Source organism: Mytilus galloprovincialis, chromosome 6 (genome assembly GCF_965363235.1).
Source record: "Mytilus galloprovincialis chromosome 6, xbMytGall1.hap1.1, whole genome shotgun sequence".
Lineage (NCBI taxonomy): Eukaryota > Metazoa > Mollusca > Bivalvia > Mytilida > Mytilidae > Mytilus > Mytilus galloprovincialis.
Window position 1 is genome coordinate 101,078,936 of NC_134843.1, and position 24,629 is coordinate 101,103,564.

General features: G+C 31.4%; 1 protein-coding gene across 1 annotated transcript in view; it reads right to left on the bottom strand.

Moving 5' to 3' along the window:
* Window positions 1-913: 913 nt before the first annotated feature.
* Window positions 914-24,629, bottom strand: part of LOC143081096 (uncharacterized) — a 31,041-nt gene continuing 7,325 nt past the window's right edge. Inside the window, exons 6-15 of the mRNA XM_076257332.1 lie at window positions 21,382-21,496; window positions 20,431-20,720; window positions 16,339-16,453; window positions 14,918-15,177; window positions 14,416-14,553; window positions 12,481-12,495; window positions 5,175-5,342; window positions 3,356-3,564; window positions 1,931-2,088; window positions 914-1,214 (exon numbers count right to left, since the gene is read on the bottom strand). Coding sequence (XP_076113447.1) covers window positions 914-1,214; window positions 1,931-2,088; window positions 3,356-3,564; window positions 5,175-5,342; window positions 12,481-12,495; window positions 14,416-14,553; window positions 14,918-15,177; window positions 16,339-16,453; window positions 20,431-20,720; window positions 21,382-21,496 — 1,769 coding nt within the window. The remainder of the gene's footprint in view (window positions 1,215-1,930; window positions 2,089-3,355; window positions 3,565-5,174; window positions 5,343-12,480; window positions 12,496-14,415; window positions 14,554-14,917; window positions 15,178-16,338; window positions 16,454-20,430; window positions 20,721-21,381; window positions 21,497-24,629) is intronic.

Sequence of the window (24,629 nt, forward strand, 5' to 3'; positions counted from 1 at the left end):
GTTACATTTGAATATCTAAACATTTCCCAACTAATAGGATAGAATAAGGATAGAATTCAAGACAAGGTTTGTAATGTTGATATAACACGAAAAATAAATACTAATTGATATCAAATTGTGGTAGAAATTAGATAATTATTTTTTTATCTAGCTATGTTGGTATTTCTTCTTAATCAAAATGTAAACCAAATATATCGTATAAATTTAGTTGAACCAAACAAAAATCTTATTAATGAACTGGATGATTAATTATATCTTCCTTAACAAACGAATACAAACAAACAAAAAAAGATTTACAACTACAAAAGATAAAACATATGACAAAATCCGACGAGTATAACAAATACTACATCAAACTAAATACAAGAATTTCCTATAGAAAGGAACCGTGACACGTCTCATACCAATGCGAATTTACACCATGCAAAACAGTCACAATCATGAATAAGTCACGTTCAATAATTAAACGATCAAACGACGTAATGACAAACCACAATCTAACACGTTGTAAAATTAGGCCACCAGATCATGATAACTAAAATACACTTTCGCTTCTCTACAAAAAGTAAGAGATAGTAGTGATACCTGTATTTTTATATCAATCTAGATGTTAATTAGTCATTGTTTATTGTATGTCTACTAAGTACCCACAAAATAAAGAAAGTAATGTACAATTTATCTAGAAGTATCTTTAAAGCAGAATAAATAATCAAAATTCATGTTAAATCTAAGACTTGTACTTAGCTCTGTAACTTTACCTAGTTGTACTTGGATTTGAAACTTTACCAAGTCTATAATTGAAGACAAATTACATTAAAGATTTGTATATAGCTCTTTTAAGAAAGAAATATGACGCAGCGAGCTGAAGAGTATAAATCATAAACATATTTGTCACCACCCGTCTTAACAATATTTATCTCGGGGTGGTGTCTGTTTCAAATGAAGATGGCAAAAAAAAAAAAAAAATGGAGAAAGTATCCATTCTATAAAAGAAAATATGTTCCATTAGAATTTCATAGGCTTTATAATTGAATGAAGACTCACTATATCCCCAGTGAGCTGAGGTCTGTCCTGGAGCATAATAGAAAGCTGGTTTCTTGTCAGTTTCCAGAAAACATCTGTTTGCTGTAGATATAAACATCCAACCAGTTGAATCACATTTTGATTTATCAGCATATTGACTTGCATAGAATTCCCTTAGGAAATCTGGGTCTCTGAAATGGTTATTGTTTTCATAGATAAATGAAACATTTGCAAAATAAAAAGAGGAAATTATTTTTCTTTTATTTTACTGAGGATGATGCATTTAATCTATATCATTATGCTTTAGGAATATAGATCTCTATAAGGTTATAATGTGGTATGTATTGTTACCTTGTTGTTGAATGTACATTTTTGACAAGCAAGTTATATACAAGTTATAAGTAAAGAGACATTTACATCATTTAGAAAATTGATTTATAGTGAAGCAAATATGAAGAATATGAGATATTGCATTATCTATTTTTAGAATCTGACAAAGTCGGTTTAAACAAACCAGAAGCTATGGATGTCTTCAGTTAGAATGTTAGAATAAAAATATCTACAGACAACTCAAATTTTCATGAAATGTTTTATGCCAAGGGGCACTGATTATTCCCAAAGTATAATTCAAACAAAAGTACACCTATAAGTGCTGTATTTATGTAAACAGCCAGTTACTATAACAAACATTAAACTCGATCTTGCATCATTCAGCACTTTTCCCGCAAGAATGAAAAATAAAACCTGAGCTGTACAGTTTTAATACACAATTTTATATATGCACAAACACTAAGTAGCAGGATATAAAACCAGAATGCATCATGCAGTATATACAGGTTTAACATACGCTTACATTTACTTTTAGTATCTGAGAAATTGAAACCTTATCAAATGTATAAATACTTACTGAGACATTGCAAAGTACTGTTTAGTTGATGATTGTAAATCCAGCCACGAAGAATCTATAATTCTGCTAGGTGTAAACCAACTCATCTTATCTGATCCTGTAGCATTGAACAGCATGAAAGCTTTCTCTACACCATTTTTGTATATAGATACCCTGACCTGTAATATATTTTGATTATTTTTTCTATACCTTATTTTCTATCGTTTTATTCAAATAAGAAAAGGTAACCTTACAAATTATAGGCTGTGCCAAACTATTTTTTGGTTTGTCTGAATGATTTATTGTCTGAAATTTTTGTCGGTCAGAGAGAGTTTGTTTGTTCATAAAGATGACACGTCGCTGTTCCATTGCTTTTCACATTTCTAAAGGTCCAGATCATTCTTAAAAAAAATATGATCATAAATAAAATACTGTCACTTCAGCAATTTGTTTGTCATTTTATTTGATAAAATACAGTTATTGGTCAAATTTTGAAAGTAGTGATGCATATTATTATAGTATACATGAATGCATTGGCTTTAGATGTTATGTATTATTAACGTTTTACTGTATTGATTGCCCATAAAGGATTTCATGAATATGGCCTACCGAATTAGACTATTTTTCTGTGTTTGTAATAACATAAACCACACGACGAGTCCAACATGTGGAGCAGGATCAGGGCACCCTTTCCGAGCACCTCCAGTGTTTGATTGGGTTCGTGTTGTTAAGATATTAGTTTTCTATGTTGTGTGTTTGTACTATTATTTGTCTTTTTTTTTCTCGTTGTTAACCGAGGCATTGTCAGTTTATTTTCGATCTATGAGTTTGACTGTCCCTCTTGTATCGTTCTCCCCTCTTTTGTGCATTTGGTAAAAATAAATATGAAACAAAAATAGCAAAATTCTTATTATTCAATATTAAATTGTGAAACCATTCTAAAACAGTTTATATCATTGACAAATTGAAATCCTAGTTTTTCGTTTCATCATAAAAGTTTAGAATTATATTATTGATTTTTTTTAATTTGCCTTGTATGTCTATTAACCTTTAAGTGATTGAGATGTTCTTTCGGTGAAGGATATACGCCGATAACAGTACAATCTTTAAAGATCGTACTGAACTCAAAAATAATTATAACTTCAATCTCTCGTTTGAAGAGCAGTATACTACTGTTGTATATTTTTATATTTCATCCAGCTAAATTTTGACATAAAGATCAAATTTCCATGACGACAAATCATTCCTAATAAGTTTTAAAGTTTTGAGATTTTTTTCGCAGAAAAAAAAACATTAACAAAAAGTTATTATGGTACTGTTAGCTAAAATAGTAGTCAAGTTTAATTCTACCATAATATGCTAAATATGCAAAAAAAAAGATAAGATCCCTTAACATCATGAACATAACTAAAGCACTCTCTTTATGGGACTTTTTTTTCTTTTTACCTTATCCAAACAAAGAAATGTCCAGTTGTTTGACAATATTGGCTTATAATGGCCTGGGAAGTTTGGTGTCAGTGCCTGGGCTTCTTGTTGGAATTCATTAATTGTCTTAGTTGAGTTCCATAATCCAAACAAATCAGTAACACCAGGGGGATATGTTCCTACTCCAGTCACTCCCTTCATCAATAGTACATAACCATTTGGTGATGGTGCTTAAAATGAATACCATCAATAGTACATAACCATTTGGTGATGGTGCTTAACATAAATATCACCAAGAGTACATAACCATTTGGTGATGGTGCTTAAAATAAATATCATCAATAGTAAATAACCATTTGGTGATGGTGCTTAACATACATATCACCAATAGTACATAACTATTTAGTGATGGTGCTTAAAATAAATATCATCAATAGTATATAACCATTTGGTGAAGGTGCTTAAAATAAATATCATCAATAGTTAATAACCATTTGGTGATGGTGTTTAAAATAAATATCATCAATAGTACATAACCATTTGGTGATGGTGCTTGAAATAAATACCATCAATAGAACATAACCATTTGGTGATGGTGCCTAAAAATATGATCAATTGTACATAACCATTTGGTGATGGTGCTTGAAATGAATACCATCAATAGTACATAACAATTTGGTGATGGTGCCTCACTATATATCATCAATAGTATATAACCATTTGGTGATTGTGCTTAAAATAAATATCAATAGTACATAACCATTTGGTGATGGTGCTTGAAATAAATATCATCAATAGTACATTACCATTTGGTGAGTGTGCTTAAAATAAATATCATCAGTAGTACATAGCCATTTGAGGATGGTGCTTAAATATATATCATCAATAGTGTATACCATTTGGTGATGGTGCTTAAAAAAGGTGATATCAAATGTTATCGAATGTATTATATCATTAGTTACCAAACGTCTTTGTCTCAATACATACAATATAAAAACACATGATTTAAAGTGTCTATTCCTTTGTTTCACTGTTTCTTTTCTTAAAATTTGGTTCAAACGGCAGATAGATAATATGCAACAACCTCGGCTATAACACCTACATTACAGTGCTGTATTTTGCGGACTGATAAACAAAACCTTGGTAATATCGAAAAAAAACAATTTAAAACATTTTGTAAAATAGTTCTGTCATTCATACCTTATACATTTAAAATAAACTATTTATTCATTTAGATATGATCTTGGCAAATGTCTAAATTTGACATCATAATGCGCATGTGATCTTAGTTAAAAATTGACTGCCGAAGGTTTGTGGTTCACTCTAGATACTCTGGCTTTCTGCTCTTAAAACAACGATATCGAATTGGCCAAGACTCCTCCAAGTGGCGTTTAACTGTAACAATAAATTGTCAGTAAGTTTCACGTTGCTGCAACCTAAACTTCGTACAGCGCAACCTTGATTGAAATCTTTAACTTCCAAATTCACTGCTTTCACACGATCACAATTCATTGGTTAACGAGCAAAGTCTAGACCAAAATCGTCAGGACATAAGTTACACATTGTAATTATAACATACTTTTTATTTGTACTGATGGTACTGAAGGTTTAGACATAAGTTACACATTGTAATGCTAACATACTTGTTACTTGTACTGAGGGTACTGCAGGTTTAGGACATAAGTTACACATTGTAATGATAACATACTTGGTATTTGTACTGATGGTACTGAAGGTTGAGGACATAAGTTACACATTGTAATGATAGCATACTTGTTATTTCTAATGAAGGTACTGAGGAAGGTTAAGACATAAGTTACACATTGTAATGATAACATACTTGATATTTGTACTGATGGTACTGAAGGTGTAGGACAAAAGTTACACTGGTAAACACAATTTTCTCTGGCAAAGTCAATAAGCAAAGTACACACATCCGGTCCAATTTCTGCACAGGCAGAGGGATTCTTGTCAACACAGGAGGGTGTGGAAGTTGTCATCTGATCAGCTGTTATATAAATATCCATATGTAGGTTGATTAGAATATGTAAATTAAAGAGATGAAAAATCAAAGTTCTTGTGAACGCTAAAGGGTAATTTGTTTTTTTTAATTAATCATATTTTATTGAAATCGGTACATTTGTTAGTTTAAAACATCAAGTACCGGTACCTTATCCCGGCCTCTTTAATATTAATAAATAAACATATTTATACAGTTGTTAGTTGTTGTTAGTAATATACCTACAATAGTAATCAAGTATAACAAATGCACAGGTTTTGAAAAATATATATATATATATATATGAATATGAATATCATTATTTTCTGTGACTGTATATTACATTAATTTGTAGGATCCTTTACTATAGATAATTTAGCTGATCTGTAACAATAACATCTTCATGCCTTATATATCATGTACTGTAGTACGCCGCTAGATTAAAACTGACGTGGAAAGGTAACACATGGCCAGGGAAAGCTCTTTTTCTGAGAGCCAAGGTGGTCGTGTGGTCTAGCGGGACGGCTGCAGTGCAGGCGTTTGGTGTCACGATATCACAGTAGCATGGGTTCGAATCCCGGCGAGGGAAGAACCAAAAATTTGCGAAAGCAAATTTACAGATCTAACATTGTTGGGTTGATGTTTAGACGAGTTGTATATATATATATATATTACGGATTACAAATGTGTCGAGGTTTGTGATTGGATAACAACACAGAGATGTCAGTATATATTCAGGAAACTGCCGGGGTATATACGACGTTTTTATCCCCAATTGGAACCTCAAAAACGTCATCATAACACCGGTTACTTTGTGACGTAGTCAAAAGCTATCAGACTGTCAGAGGCTCACAGAGGGAAAATAATGACGTGCTTCAGTCAATAATACATTTTTGATACAAAATCGCGCATTTTACACTTTTAATACTTAAATTTATTGTTAAAAGTGTTATTATAAATTATTACATACACGATAAAATTATGTTCACAGCAAATTAGAAAATCCTTCACGTATATATGCCGAACATATCAAGTTGGTTTTTCAATATATGTGTTGTCATCAAATACCTGCACTGGAAAATAACATTAAGTCAGGGTAATCCGTAATATATGTGTAATTCAGGTCTCAGAAAGGGTATATACTGTGACATTCCCGGCTTAGGGCTTATATCCCCTTCGCCTTCGGCTCAGGGGATATAAACTCTAAGCCGGGAATGTCACAGTATATACCCTGTCTGAGACCTGAATAACATATAATATATAAAAGTCTATAAAAACGACCAACCAGCAAATTTACTATGTACCGGATCGTCTAGAATAGGCGATACTATGCAGATAAATCTTTAGACTGATATATATATATATATATATATATAGTTTTTATATTAAATTTCATATTTTTCTTATTTGCACATGAACATAGTGAGTTATACACACTTGTATGCATAATAGTTATATACACTAAACAGAAGATATATAATTTATTTGATAGACACAGCTGTTTGATACATTGCAGAAAATGATTTTAAAAACATAGGCTGTTTGGATATGAAATAAATATACTTTATATGTGGAGTCTATTTGTTTTCTGTTTTTTGTTTTTATGAAAGTAAAGGAGTCCAGGGGGTCCAGCAGTTTTCTGCCCTACTGAGTAATTTATTTTTATAGAATATATTTTTTTCTATTAATAAGTTTTCTTTTAAATAATGTTTTAGTGCTATTATATTGGTTTGTTCCATAGATAGTTTGCTTCTATAAATGTAGAATTTTGTTGACAGAAGTATTAAGTTTCTTATATCATTTTTATCTGTTTTTGTTAGAATACCAAAGAAAACCAAATCAATATTTAAAGTTAGTTCTATTTCTGTCTTCTCAAATATCCAGGAGTTAAGGTCTTCCCACAGTTTTAATATATATGGACACGTCCAGAATATATGTTCTATTGTTTCAACCCCGCCGCACCCAAAACTACTAATATTTGTATCTTTAATTTTTATTTTAAGGAGAAGTTCATTCGTGCCTAAGATTCGATGTATTATTCAGTATTGAAACCACTGCAATTTTGATTTTTTTGTTATATAAAAGGGCAATACATGGATATTTTTCCAATTGAAATTTGCATTGAGAATTAATGACCATTTTTGTTCACATTTTTGTTTAGAATTTGACTTTTTACTGTTCAAAATATTATACATATCTTTTGAACCTTTCTGAGATTTAAAAAAAACCTTTAACACTGAGGGCAAAACTGGTCCGTTTTCTCTCTTTAAGTCACTTTGACATACTTGATATTCTTTTAAATACTTTTTTATTGCCGAAATTAGACCTTGATATGTGAGAAAATTAGTTTTAATATTGTATACATTATTAAAGTGATCAAAAGTCATAAAATTTCCACCTTCCTGTAACAAGTCATTGATCAGCCAAACCCCTTTTTTAGCCCAATCTTTATACAAAATTGAATGGTTACCAATCTTTATTCCATCATTCTTCCATAAAGGGCATGTATTAATTTGAGAGTTATTTTGTACATTTTTAAGATCTTGCCAAGCATCAAATACTTCTTTCCAAAATGGATACTTTAACTTTTTATAAGGACTAAGAAACTGCATTTCCAAAAAAATCAAATTTTCTGAAAAGAGGAAAAGTTTCACTTGTTTTGAATTATTTCTATTAATTCTTCTTATCCAGGTTAACTTAAGACCTTTTATGTAGTTTTCAATATTCATCATTTTTAGTCCTCCTAAACAGTGTGGTTTGGTTAAAGTCATAAGAAACCTCAAATCAAAAAAAATTAATGCATATGATTTTAATAACTCAATGGATAGTTTTCATTATAAAACTTATGTACATATACTTTTTTCTGAAGAAAATTCTTTAATTTATTCATATTTAGAAGAAGTTTACTTTATTTGAATAGCCTCCTTCCAGCAAGCAATTCCCCCGAGATATTTTCCGTATGCAAGGTGACCTCAGTGTGACCCATCTCGTAAAAATCCGGTGACCACAATACGCATGGATGTCCTTAAAATAAACTATTATCTGAATTTACATGTTAAACACGTGCTCAATTTCCATGCTTTTTTGTTTATTTTTCGTCAATTGTTGACAAACAGGTGACAATCGTTAAACTTCGGCTTCAAGACACGAACTTTAATTACCTGCCATATTTTCACAACAACACTGACCGATTGAAAAAAAAATTGACAATTATACGAAATTTACACGAAAAAAATGATAAATTCGAGCACAGAAGACTAAGTTTATGATGTTTGTATGCATTGGTTCAAGAATTGGAAGAACATTATTTTTCACCGGTCACTCGTTTCTTATGACTTTAAGGTGTCTCTATTGACTTTATCTGGTTTGTTATCCCAGATAAAGGAAAATATTTTATCAGTAAATTTGTTAAGCTTTGTGCTATTTGGACTAGGTATGGACAGGAATAGATGGTTTAATTTTGATATTATAAGTGTTTTTATCACTGTTATTTTTCCAATTGGTGAGAGTATTTGATTAGTCCAAGTTTTTACAATGTTTTCGATTTCTTTCAACCTGGGGTTATAGTTTAAATTTTCAATTTCACTAATATCCACTGAGAAATTTATCCCAAGAAGTGTAAATCTGCTGGAACCCCACTCCAATCCCCACTTTACACACATAGTTTTTTGGCTTAACTTTTTCTTCCCAATCCAAACAACCTTGGTCTTGTCTAAGTATATAATAAGACCTGATACATCTGCATATTTATCTAGAGTACGAAGAGATGTATCCAAAGATTCAGGTGATCCATCAAATATAAGAGAAGTATCATCTGCATATTGTGAAATGAGATACTCTGAGTCATCTATAGTGATTCATTTAACCTAGTCATTATTTCGTATAAGTATACCAAGTATTTCTGCACATAGTAAAAATATATAAGGTGACAGGGGATCCCCTTGTCGGCAGCCCCTTTGAATCTAAAAAAAATCTGAGAGATGGCAATTTTGAGTTACTGCAGATTGAATTTTGGTATAAAAAGTAGTGATCCAATGTTTAATAGAAGGTCCAAAATTAAAAAAGTCTAATACACTTTCCATAAAACTCCAAGAAATTGAATCAAACGCCTTTTCAAAATCAATAAGGAGGAGAATACCTGGTATATCATTTTCTTCTGTATACAATAAAATATTATAAACTAGTCTAGTATTTTCACCAATATATCTTCCAGGAATGAACCCTGTTTGATCATTACTTATTAAAAGTGATAACATAGACTTCAAACGCTCTGCGATACAGCTAGACCCAAGTTTATATATTGTGTTTAAAAGACTTATTGGTCGCCAGTTTTTCATATATTTTCTTGGTTTATCTCCCTTTGGTATACAAGTTAATATCCCTCTTTTTTTGAGTACTGACAATTCACCCATATTATTCCCATAGTTGATTGATCTAAGAACAAATTTACCTAAATCTATCCAAAAGAATTTAAAAAACTCACTAGTGTACCTATCAGATCCTGGGCTTTTATTACTTTTCATTCTTTTAATAGCAGCTGTTAATTCTGATTAGGAGATTTTCCCCTCAAGGGTATTCCTTATTTCATTGTTAACTTGGGAACGTCTCAAAATGGAATTTCCTTATTTAGATTAACACTATTTATTGTATCTTTTTTGAATATAAATCCTTATAGAAGTTTTTAGCTTCCAATAAAATATGTTCTTGTTTGTTTATTAAACAGCCTTCATTATTGACTAGTCTTGGAATTGTTTTATTAACAAAGTTCTTAGTTTCTAAGTTGAGAAAATATTTTGAGGATCTTTCTCCTTCTTCTACCCATTGCATTTTTGAGCGTACATAATGACCACGCATTTTCTTTTGTCTTCAAATTTGTAATTCAGATTTCTTTTGGTTGAGATCTTCAAGAGTTTCTGTGGTTTGTATATTTTCTTCTAATTTTTGAATTTCATTTACTAAAGAATTTTCCAATTTCTTTTTTTCCTTTTTTTATATGATGGAAAGGAAATTGTTTTACCCCTAATTTCTGTCATTAATATTTCTAAGAACAGCTGATCATTAATTGTGAATTGAATATCTGAGCAATCAATCTGGTCTAGTGAATCTCTATTGTATACTAAAGTTGCATATTGATCTTTTACTTGTTTTATTTGTTCTTTAACAGATTTAACATATTCTATATCATACAATAAACTATTATTAAATTTCCACAAACCCTTCCCAATATTGAAATCACTTATTTTAAAGTGTAGAACTATTGGTGAATAATCAGATCTGTAGCTGTTTTGAATTTCTACTTCTTTTACATTTTGATAGAAACTCCGAGATATTAGAAAAAAATCAAGCCTAGTTTGCTTCAGAGGATTAACTTTTCTCCATGTAAATCGTTTCTTGTCTGGGTAGTATTCTCGAAAGGGATCAATTAGATCATAAGTTTCAATAAGTTCAAATATTTTTTCTCTTGCTCGTGGATTATTTATATTTAGGTAGTTGTATGTATCTTATGCCTGATTTTGAACTAAGTTAAAATCTCTTGTCAGAATAATTTGTTGGTAGTTAAAGTTTTCTATTATTTCATTTACTTTATTATAAAAAGATGGTGAGTCATTATTTGGTCCATATAAATTAACAAGTGTTATATTTTTACATTCAATTGTAATATCTACACCTAGGAAATTTCCATTATCATCTTTCTTTATCTTATTTATTTTATATTCAAGATTATTTGCTAATAAAATAGCAACTCCTCTTTGATTTGAAGCAAAAGAATTAAAATGCATTCTCCTTCCCATTGGTTTCTAATAAATGATTCATCTTTTTCAGTAAAATGTGTGTCTTGCAGACAGTAAAAATGACAGAGTTTTGATTTCAAGTATTCGAACACATCTCTCCGTTTCTCTCTAGAATTTAAACCTTGACAGTTGTATGAGAAAGTTTTTATTGCATCCTTAGTCATTTAAATAGCTTAGATATAGCATAAACTTTCCATTTATAATTTTCATTCCTTTAATTATACTTTGACTCATACAACTGTCTATGAAAATACAAAGCTGTAATATTATATCTGAATAAACAAGTTGATATATAAATCCACTTTCATGCATAAATAAATCTTTATAAAACATTGTGCAAACATCATAAGAATTGAAATAAATAAAAAAGCAAGAGTAACAACAATCATGATTGTCATATTATGATATGTTTTCTGATTTTTATAAATAAAAACAAATTTTGGATTACCTGTTTCCAAAGAAAGGGGTTAATGGAGAAAATACCCAACAAATTTATACCCACTTAGACTAAATTTCAACAGTCAAAGAGAGACAATCCAAAATATTATCTCCCTTAATTGTAAGATTGCAAACCATATGTGTTTGTCAAGGTTTTAGTCAGTATATTATGGTTATTTTCAAAGTCTTATTTTGATTTCATTTTTTTTCCTATTGTCCAAAGAAAGACATTGGTCTCATAACCTTAAAATGGACACATATTTTAACACTTTAAAATGTTTTTTATTATATATGTAGGTTAATTATAAGGAGGATGCAAACTACATATACAAAATGTACTATAATACCAACAAAAAAATAACCAACCAATTGAACAAAGCAACACAAAAAAATCAATTTAGCATAAAGTAGCATGCGCTTTCATATAAATGAACACAAGCAATTGCAAACATGTTTCAGCAGTTACAATGTAAGCATTCTAAGCCTAAAGCAAATAAAAGAAAATGGATGTACGCAATAATTACAACTTGGGTTCAACCCTAAACTATAACTAATCTCTCAGAAGTAATTTATCAATTAAGACATTAAAACATTTCAGCCCGTGGTTAAATATCCAAATGAAAAATAAATATATAAATGCATATTTAGAAAGTTGTCTGAAAAAGAGAACTGATTCCCTTTTCTTTTTTCTTTCTTTAAAATTATTTTTCATTGATTCATTAATATTTGATTATTTATTAAAAAGTTAAATGAGAGAGATATACTGTATTTTTGATTATTTAAATGAGAGTTACATGTAAGAAGTCAGTTTTAGGATTGTATCAATTGTTCCATTGCAATATTATTAACAAATGCCAGCTCATAAACTAAAGCACATAGCAGCACATGTAAGAACAATTCAACACACATATACTTACACTCATTGTAGTATTCTAAAATGTATAAAAGAAATAATAAATACATCAGAAATAGTAGATATGTACAAATATGCATGCATAGTATATGTATTTTAATGGAAACAAAAAGCAGATATCTGAAGCAAAGTCAGTAAACTTATCAACAAGTAAAATCACAAAAATTCTGAACTTAGAGGAAAATCAATTCGGAAAGTCCATAATCACATGGCAAAATCAAATAACAAAACGCATCAAAAACGAATGGACAAGCATAGTGATAACAGTATGTGATGGAGTATTTGAAGGTTCAATGTAAGTTAGCAACAACGGAATTGCTAAAGGGTAAACATTGCTTCCATTAAAGCAAAGACAGCTTTAAATAAAACATCAAATTGTATTGAGCAAAGGAACAAATTTTGACATACTCTATAGATATAATTTGAGTTATCTTCCTTTGTAGTTCAACTTTATTTTATAACAAATAGATTCAACTGTTTTGATATTAAATTAGGCCATAAGTTTTCTCAATTGAATTGTTTTGTCATAAATTAAGCCATTAGTTTCCCCAATTGAATTGTGTCATATTTTCATGATGGACCTTTCATAGTCACCCTAGGGTACGGGGCATTCGCACTGTTAAAGGCCTTAGTGTTATCTGTAATTGCTTACATCCACTTTATTTGAACTTTGGTGGATAGTTGCCTCATTGACGATCATACCACATCTCCTTATTTTTATATCGTATGCAATGTACAACTGATGTAATAATTAATTAAATAGTGCTAGTCTTCTTGACAAGTTGGGTTATACAAGTATAAGTGTATATAATTTTGTAACTTGAACATCTGGGTATAATATATCTGTATGTTTAATTCATACTAATATTTATAAGAATTTGTGAGTTACCATACATAATTTTAATGTGCGTATTGTTATGCGTTTACTTTTCTACATTGGTGAGAGGTATAGGGGAGGGTTGAGATCTCACAAACATGTTTAACCCCGCAGCATTTTTGCGCCTGTCCCAAATCAGGAGCCTCTGGCCTTTGTTAGTCTTGTATTATTTTAATTTTAGTTTCTTGTGTACAATTTGGATATTAGTATGGCGTTCATTATCACTGGACTAGTATATATTTGTTTAGGGGCCAGCTGAAGGGCGCCTCCGGGTGCGGGAATTTCTCGCTACATTGAAGACCTGTTGGTGACCTTCTGCTGTTAATTTTTATTTGGTCGGGTTGTTGTCTCTTTGACACATTCCCAATTTCCATTCTCAATTTTATCATATTTTGTGTGTGTCTTTGGTGAATGGTTGTCTCATTGGTAAATCTAACCGCATCTTCAATTTAATAAATATAGGACAAATATTTTGTCTTATTACAGTGTTTAGTCCTTTCTCTTTGGTTTTATAATCTGATTAGTTTAGAACAGGAATGTGTTCTAACATTATTAAGAAGGGCCTCTATTAAGAACTTATCAGTTAAAAGTCATTGTCATTATGGTTACGATGACTAGTTTAAGAGGAATAAGTTTTATTATGACATAAAAAAAAACTGTGTGTTAAAGTAAGTATTAATAATCTCTATTGAATAAAACGATTTCTACACTACTAATATGTATAATGGGCACACATGAAAAAAAAGATGTAAAGGAAATGATATGCAAATTGGCGCAAAAGCAAAGCACTGTGTTTGGGTAATTACATCTAATAATATAATAACTCGTCACTTATCTTAACATCTGATTGCTGTGTTTTCAATGATTAATGTATAAAATGTTCAAATTTTGACAAATCTTGTAATAAGCAGGGAAATTAATGAGTTCATGTGAGTGTTTCCTTTGCTACAGCGACCAAAGCAAAAACAACCTCCTAATTATTGCATAAAGTAGAATCCAAAGATACCAGTGGCACAGTCAAGCTCATAGATTAAAAATAAACTGACAACCTCCTAAACTTACCACACATCCCACAATAATGTTGACAGTTTTCTTTAGCCCATGGTACATACTCGTTGACACAAACCTTTTTACCATATAAATCACATTTTGGAAGTTTATCTTGACATGAAGGGGTAGGTGTGTTCATACCAGGCTGAGCTGTAAAATACAATGACAATTATTAATACTTAAATGTCGTCACAGCTGATTGGACTGTATTAAAAAATATGATTTCAAATGAGGTAGGTAAGGCAAAATCTTTTTTTAAGTTATGAAAATTTTGTATCGGAGTGTAGGTAAATTTTTCACAAGATTTGTATTAACCATCAACATAAACTAAAAGAGGGGCAACCGACAAATTGAAATTGTACATTTTATTTAGCTAACCGAGGGACAAATGTAGCTTAAGGTATTATTTGTCCAATTTAATGTAAGTATATCAATGATGCACAAACCTGAAAACATAATGCCCTAAGGTGAGACATAAACATAGTATAACTAGCTATGTATAGTGAATACATACCACACATTCCACAATAATGTTGACAATTTCTCCTTCCCCAGGCATCATATGGTGGGTGACATACAGACTGGCCATAATCAGCACAGTTTTCTATGGCATTAGTACATCCAGGGTGGGGATCTGGTGTTGGTATGAAGGAAGTAGGAGTTACAACACCGGGGGCTACTGTTGTTGGAGTTCTACATTGCAGTCTCTTACAACACTGACCGGATACAGGTATAAGTTCACAGAGAGCAGGAAGTCTGGTGAACTCTGGACATCTGAATAAATAAGACATAAGAGTGTCAAAGCAAGTCAAGACAATAAAACCAACTGGAAAGAAGGACAGGAAATTTTACATATCACTGGAAAAGCATTGCGTGTAAGAACTTCAATGTAAATTGCAGTGCAACACAATTGGGAAAAAATTATTGACGTGGAGTTATCTTCCGTTGTTCATTCGTTAACTTTATCTATTTAAAAACAAGAATGTGTCCATAGTACACAGATGCCCCACTCGTACTATCATTTGACATGTTCAGTGGACCGTGAAATTGGGGTCAATACTTTAATTTGACATTAAAATTAGAAAGATCATATCATAGGGAACATGTGTACTAAGTTTAAAGTTGATTGGACTTCAACTTCATAAAAAACTACCTTGACCAAAAACTTTAACAAGAAGTGGGACGAACGAACGGACGGATTGACGGACGAACGAACGGACGGCCGAACGGAGGCACAGACCAGAAAACATAATGCCCCTCTTCTGTCGTAGGTGGGGCATAAACACAGACTCATAAACCATAATTGACCACGGGCAACTTTCTATAAAATAGTTTTCTTGACAAGTATGGTATATAAATCATTTTTAAACTTAAAGAAATATTGAGAAGAAATTTTCAATTACTTGATGGGCATGAATAGGATCTAAATTATGTTATTGTTGTGACAAGGCCTACAAATATAGCTATCAAGCCGGTATGGAACACCGGAGATCACCCCTAGTTTTTGGTGGGGTTCGTGTTGTTTATTCTTTAGTTTTCTATGTTGTGTCATGTGTACTATTGTTTGTCTATTAGGCCTTTTCATTTTTTGCCATGGCGTTGTCAGTGCATTTTCGATTTATGAGTTTGACTGTACCTCTGGTACCTTTCGTCCCTCTTTTACAATAGGGTTTAACATTCAACTCAAACAGGGAAATATTTGATAGGGACAGATATTTACAATAGGTCACCTATGGTACCCTTAGTTGTTTCCCTAAGTATGACATTAAATTTATTGTCCACATTTCAACCAGTTTCCTTGGTAACCCCCTCAATGTTATTAACAAAAACTGAATAATTTACTTTTTTTTTTAAATTCCTAGAAAATCAATTAAAAACCTTCATTTTAATTGGCTAAATTCTAATCAGAGGTTTAAAATAAAGTGAAAAACTAACTGTGCAGAACACTGATATCTTCCTGTTTTACTATTCACACATTTACAATGGAAATCACAACCATCGTCCCATTCATCACCAGCTTTGTAGAATTGTCCTTTGTAGATACAACCCACTGTAAGCACAAGACAAAAATATTATAATGTAGAATTTAGTAAACAGCTTTGTATAATTGTCCTTTGTAGATACAACCCACTGTAAACACAAGACAAAAATATTATAATGTAGAATTTAGTAAACAGCTTTGTAGAATTGTCCTTTGTAGATACAACTTACTGTAAACACAAGAAAAAATATTATAATGTAAAATTGTCCTTTGTAGATACATCCCACTGTAAACACAACACAAACTATTATAATGTATAATTGTCCTTTGTAGATACATCCCACTGTAAACACAACACAAAATATTTTCATGTATAATTGTCCTTTGTGGATACATCCCACTGTAAACACAAGAAAACATATTATAATGTATAATTGTCCTTTGTAGATACATCCTACTGTAAACACAATTCAAAATATTATAATGTATGATTGTCCTTTGTAGATAAAACCTACTGTAAATACAAAATATCATAATGTAGAATTAATTAAACAGCTTTGTATAATTGTCCTTTGTAGATACAACCCACTGTTAATACAAACAGAAATAATTCAATTATAATAATTGGTGTCGATAGTCACCTCAATTAAAAAAAGATACAAGAGGGACAGTCATACTCATAGATAAAAAAAAGTAAACTGACAAAGTCATTGGAGTTATCTCAAGTGCTCCGGTAAGGTAAGCAGATCATGTTCCCCAGATAAGAATTTAGTAGCGCAAACATCTATTGAACATTTGCCCTGTTGTATAGATTAGAAGTACCGTGTTTAGTTCTATGAATCTTCCTGGAACCAGTGCGCTCTTTTCAATGCAATCAAAGGTATGTTGATTTTTTCAGTACAAGTTAGGATTAGGTTTATTTTTTACATGAAATGAATGCAACCTTATTTGAACTTAAGACATAGTATCAATTAATGCTTGAAATTGCAGAATTTAACATAGAAAGCAATTGGGCTATGCATTAGTACGTTTATACCTCAAATGAGCTTATCAAATTTAAGAAGACCAATGAATATGTCTGGGATATAGTTAGTTCATGAAATAAAGCTGGTTTCGCCGATTTAATTCATTTCCTCTTTTCAGTGTTTCTGTTGTTCTTTTGTTTTCTCTGTTATAGTTGGTGTTGTTAACTCGGTTTATGTTTATGTTTGTGATCTTGATTCGTTTTCTGTTTGTCAATTCATGACTATTAAACAGCAGTATACTACTGTTGCCTTTAATTAAGGTAGTTCCAAACATCTTCATTAAAAATTATATTGGCTTAAATTTAAAAAATGTGTGATTCAATTCTTTTTTTGACCCTTTGATAAAATATTAGAAAAATCAAAAGAATTGAATCACACATTTAATCGGAAAAATGTCATTGGATAAACATGTAGCAGATGAACATTCCCTTTACAATACAACATGAATAAAATTTTCAGCATTTTATTACAGAACTACCTCTCTGTTGTGTTTTGTAAAAAGTAAAATCACAAAAAAACTAATTCCGAGGAAAATTCAATCGTAAAGTCCCTTATAAAATGACAAAATCAAATGACAAAACACATCAAACGAACGGAAAACAACTGTTTTATTCCTGACTTGGTTCCGGCATTTTCAAAAGTATAAAATGGTATATTGAACCTGGTTTAATAGGGCTAAATCTCTCACTTGTATGACAGTTGCATTAAATTCCGTTATATTTACAACGATGCGTAAACAAAACAGACATAATAATATCGGTACAGCAGTCATTACTGCGTTACAATCTATAAAACAAACAATCATTTACAAAAAAATCCCTAAAGCATCTATCAATTTAAAAAAACAAATTCATTGCTTCGCGTGTCTGATGTCAGAAAACGTAAACGTCACATAGGAAGAAATTGTGTCGTTCAATGTTTAATTAAAAAAAAATATTATAATTTCACATTGGGAAATTGTGGTATACAGGGTTAAAAAATCAAAAGTTATGTTAAAATCAATTTCAGAAATAGACCGAGATTTAGAATTGTCCAAAAGTTCTTTAGAACTTTTACGAATACACATATGATTAATACCATTACGAGAGTAAAAGAATTTTGTCGTTTGTCTTTAGTATTTTTAAATTTATAATAGAACAGTAAAATAATGTCATATAATAGAACAATAACATAAAGACGGGATCTTTTAAAGTACAGATTCACGTTATAAGAACCAAAAAAAAAAAATGTCGCGTATACAAAATACACCAGCAAATTGAAAAAAATACTACAAACACATTGACGGGATGTATCAGTACCGAGCCACGTCAAATGGATATAACAGAAAACAAACCAAACAGTAAAAAATAAAATCAACGGTACCAATTTTGTTGCACCAGATGCGCATTTCGACAATACATGTCTCTTCAGTGATGCTCGTGGCCAAAATATTTGAAAAGTGGTATTAGGAATATAACCAGGGTTTCCTCTGGCGGTCGCCATTTTCGCAATTTGCCGAAAAATAATAATTGTGGCGATAAAAATTCGGCATTTGCGAAAGAATTTGGCAAAAGAAATATATATGTAACGATTTATTTTTCTCCATCTTGTTTATTTACTTTTTCCCGAGTTTTTCTGACTTTACTCGATTTGTTATAGTTATACCCGATTAGACAATACTCGGAATTCACCTTGACCTCATTAAGATTACGACAGAAAATCAATAATCAGCTGATTGCATTGTATAGCTATGGACAACAAAGGACTAATTAATAAAGGTGTTGATTGAATTGTTTGACAAAATGATATGGTTAAATGGCTTCCACTAAATGTCACACTACAGAATTTATTTACCACTTTGCGACGCACGTGTTTGAAGCAAACTTTTGACGTCTCCTCTCTTTTTAGAGATAGTTTAGAAAATAAAGCTGTTGTATTAACGAAAAATGTTCAAAAGCAAGAAAAATCTCCGATTGAAAACTTATTATCCTTTGACTTTAATATAGGTAATCGATTTGGGAGACTACTTTAAAGTCGTATGAGTGACACACGTGTTTCAAGCATAGTTTTTCGTCTCAACTTTTTCATTTACGATGGTCAGGAAAAGAAAACTGTCGTTATGAAGAAATCTATCCAAAAGGTTGGGAACAACCCCTTGAATGAGAGTAACCCTTCAATGTTATGATACAAATGAAATAAGGGATCAATTTCGTGTGATAAAAGCTTTTGTTTTGTTGTAAAAACAACTTCTTAGTTCAAAAGGGCACATCAGTATTTTTCTTTCAAAAGAAACTTTCCCAACGAACTATACTGATATTATATGATCAAAACATGTCCATTAATTTTGTTATATTCCAGGACTTATATATTCTTTATTATTAAAAGTATAGTGGCCTCCTCATTTACAAAAGTTGTTTAAAAAACTAAAATAAGTTTGAGAGAATAATCATAGACACAATTGGGCAAAATCATCTTATTTAAGGGAGAGGGGGTAGAAAAAAAGGTAAATTTTAAAACGAAAAATATATTCATGTTACTTGGCGAAAAAAAAAAAGTGGCGAAAAAAATAATAAAGTGGCGAAAAATATATTGTTTTCGCTAAAATGGTGGCGAAAAAAATAATTGACCCAGGGGAAACCCTGAATATAACGAAGAACAATATAACACGTTGGTAAGATGAAAAACAACGTCAAGACGCAGAATCTATATATCAAGCTTAAGACCATCATGTATTATTTGTGAAGATGAAACTGAATTTTTATCAACAAGATATTGATACCTTCCGATGAACTTTTTCATACAAAGGACGAGACGTTATTTGACATACCCCTGGTTCATCACCTTTTGCTCAGACACTGGTGACATTTTACAAAGTCTCAGTAGGAGCTGCAAACTCTTGTAAAATCCCATATGCAGGTGAAGTTGGTTATTGCTACTAAGTACCACCTTAAATGCTGGACAAAACCAACAAAAGAAACAAGTTCAATAAACTATAATTAAATCTGACTTTATCTCCAACGATCTGTATAAAGAAAGTCTTACATCCATCAACACTGGTGGTGTTGACTCCTGGTTTATAGGATACTCCAATACTGGTGGTGTTGACTCCTGGTTTATAGGATACTCCAACACTGGTGATGTTGACTCCTGGTTTATAGGATACTCCAGGTCTAAATCCTGAGAATCCACCAGTATATGAACCAACAACTGGAAATTGAGCATTAGGCTTCACTATTGATCCAACTTTGGTGGTACATTGAACTGTTTTACAACATTTGCCTGGTACAGTTGTTGTGAAACACTCTCTTGGTAAGTTATTGTATGTTGGACACCTGATGAAATAAAACAGAAATGTGTTGAAAAACATTGATAAATTTTTTTCCAATCTTTGTAGTCAAACCGCGATAAAAAATAAATACAGTCACAAGATTATAACCACTCCCCTCTGATATTCATTTGATGTATGACGTTTTGTTGCATATAAACAGGATAATGTTAAGTCTTTGTTCTCCTCTTATATAATGCGTTTCTCTCGGTTTTAGTTTGTTACCCCGATTTTGTTTTTTTGTCCATAGATTTACGAGTTTTGAACAGCAGTATACTACTGTTGCTTTCATTTGCATACTAGTTCAGGGATAATGGACGACATACCTAACTCCGAATTATACCAAAGAAACTAAAATTTAAAAAAAATGACTTGCTCTAAACCATTGCCTTGCATATTTATATGTTAAACAATGAAGTAACAATGATTCAAAACGATATTTTTCTGTTTTGAAGAAACAATCGAACAATCGGAATATAACACACTGCAGACCTTACAATTTTGTCAGTCAAGACCAACAAGTTTTGATAAGTTTGATTCTGAAATTTGAAATTAAGGTATGAAAGAGTATTTTCCCTATACATTTGAAGGACTATTGTAGTGATCAAAATGTTAAGAGTTTCTTTAGTGCTTGAATAATCCTTTGAAACCTTCATTGAAACACTTACTGTGGTTTACATTCATAATATCCAGTGGATCCATCTACGCAGGTACAAGTAAAATCACAGTCAATATCCCAGGATTCTCCCTTGTTGTATACCTTGTTCTTATATACACACTGATCTGTTAATATAATAAAACAATGAATAATTTACAGAGGTTCATGAAAAGTCAGAGTCAATATACCAGGACTCTTGCTAGTTGTATATATTGTTCTTATATATAAACTGACCTGTAAATATAATACCTTAACAAGTAAACTCTAGTGTTCCCTTGTTGTATAGTCTGTCATTACAAACACACTGATTTATAAATAGAATACTAAGGTACATTACCTAAAGTTGTCATTTATCTGTTTAAAACAGATGTGTAAATAAGTTAAGTGTCTTTTGTTCTTGAACAATTCACAGGTCTTTCCTTTTGTAATGTAAAATACATGTTCCAATAGACGTAGAATGTATTGAAAAGTTTAAGGTCAACCTTAAAAAGCTTTAAAACATACTGAAAATCCTTTAAATAAGGTCAAAAACACAGAATTCGCTATATGGGACATGACCTTGACCTTTGAACTTTTGACCTTTGTCAAGCTCATTAGTCCCAAATGTCATTGCTGAAGACACCTTGGGTCTAGGACCTTTGGTCATATAGCAAAAGCTGAGTTTGCCTTTTCAGAAACCTAAAACAAGAGTTCGCTAGCAAGGTGTTAGGTCAAAGATCAAGGTCAACATACACATTTGACCTTGAGGTATTTTTCTAAGTCGCATGAAATGATAATGAATGGTGAAGATCCTAGGTGTCTACAACTCACGGTTTCTGAGTTTTGGTGGCCAACCGACACCGGTTAATTTCAATAGAGGCATAGCCCTACCAAAGAGTCGTTGAATCTTTTCGATCCAAATGTAATGAAGAACCAGGGTCTGGTCCTGAACAAATTTCACCCTTCGTTTTTTTCTACCTATTACGGTTACGGTGTTGGAACGATAACAAGGTTTTTGGGTTTCTAAGGGATTACTGCGAACCGACAAAATATTTCGACTCACAGGGCGAGTTCCGGATAGGTAATTATGACACCGATACAAAGTGTGAACATGAAAGCGACACGTCTTACGGTTAAGGCTGCTAACTTCGTCAAAGTTTGGCGGAAAAAGAATAATAATAATTAAAAACCAATTGTTCTCTGAAGGTCTTTCCATCAAAACAATGTATTTTGATATGAAAAGTTGTGAAACTAAGTTTAAAATGTCATTTCAATCGTCAAATGATAGCTCCTAGTAAGCTGATTCCAAAAATATATTGTTTCCAGACATTTTTTTTTTAAATAAGAGAGATAATTTTTTACTTCCGGTTTGAAAAATGTTACTTCCGATTATATTTGAATATTTACTTGACACTGATTCCAAAAATATCTGGTTCTATATACTTTTATATTAAAAAGTACAAAAAAAATAGCTATTTCCGGTTTACAAAAGGTCACTTCCGGTTGTTTTTTACAAGGTTAAATGGTTTGATATCTTTTTCTAAAAGTTGTATATCTTTATCATGTATACATATAGAATAAAAGAAAAGGTCAAAATCTAGAACGTCAAATTAAGCTATGACCTTGAGATCAGTTTCAAGGTCATAAACCAAGGACCTCAAATCAAAAGACCATAGGTCTTTATTATATTTAGTTAATGAGTTATATCACCAAACGCGTATTTTTAAATACAAGAGGGGAGAAAACTCCCTTTTACATTCAACGTACGCTTGCAATCAAAATTTACAGCTTACGACATGTCGCAACTAACAATTTAGTAAAAATAATTTGTTGATATCTTATACAGTCTTTGGATATAAGTGAAGATAAGCCAAATTCAAATATTAGAATATGACCTTGACCTTTGACCTTGACCTAATTTTCATTTTTTGGGACCAATGACCTCAAATCAAAAGATCCTAGGTCTCTATCACTTATGATTTATAAGATAGAAATTCATATCACTTATATCAGATGCATAAGGGGAAATAACTCTCATATGGAGCGGTCATATCGCTTCGGTCAAAATAGGACGAAGGATATAACGAGCAATTTTGTAAAATAAATTTGTCATAATCTTTTACGGTTGCGAAGGAGATGCGCTAACAAGGAAAACAGTGTTTGGGGAGATAACTCCTACAAAGAAAAGTATTCGTTTACGCAGGGTAAATTTCAAAAGTGCATAAACTGTTCGATATCATATACCAAATATCTAAGCGACATATTGCGAAACAAATGTTTATCGCAAGAACAAAATTAGGCGGAAGAAAAAAAAAAATAATCAGAAGAAAAACAATAGGTCTTTCCACAGAAAAGTGGAAAGACCTAATTATAATAATAATTAAAAACCAATTGTTCAGAGAACAATTGAAGGTCTTTCCACTAGTAAAGATCTATTTTGATATTGATATAGTAAAAATCAGTTAATAATATTAGTTCCTTATGGCTTTATATGAATTTAAAGAGAAGGTCAAAATCTAGAACGTCCTATTAACCTATGACCTTGACTTCTATTTCAAGGTCACAAACCAAGGACCTCAAATCAAAAGACTATAAGTCTTATTTATAGTTGGTTAATGAGTTATATCACCATACGCATATTTTTTAATACAAGAGGGGAGAAAACTCCCTTTTACGTTCAACGTACCCTTGCAATCAAAATTTACGTGTAACGACATGTCGCAACAAACAATTTAGGTAAAATAATTTGTTGTTATCTTATACAGTTTCTGGAAATAAGACAGAATTAGCCAAATTCAAAAATTAGAATATGACCTTGACCTTTGACCTTGACCTAATTTTCATTTTTTGGGACCAAGGACCTCAAATCAAAAGATCCTAAGTCTCTAGCACTTATGGTTTACAAGATAGAAATGCATATCACTTATATCAAATGCATAAGGGGAAATAACTCTCATATGGAGCGTTCATATAACTTCGGTCAAAATAGGACAAATCATGGGAAGGATATAACGAGCAATTTTGTAAAATAAATTTGTCATAATATATTACGGTTGCGAAGGAGATGCGCTAACAAGGAAAACAGTGTTTGGGGAGATAACTCCTACAAAGAAAAGTATTCGTTTACGCAGGGTAAATTTCAAAAGCGCATAAACTGTTCGATATCATATACCAAATAACTAAGCGACATATTGCGAAACAAATGTTTATCGCAAGAACAAAATTAGGCGGAAGAAAAAAAAAATAATCAGAAGAAAAACAATAGGTCTTTCCACAGAA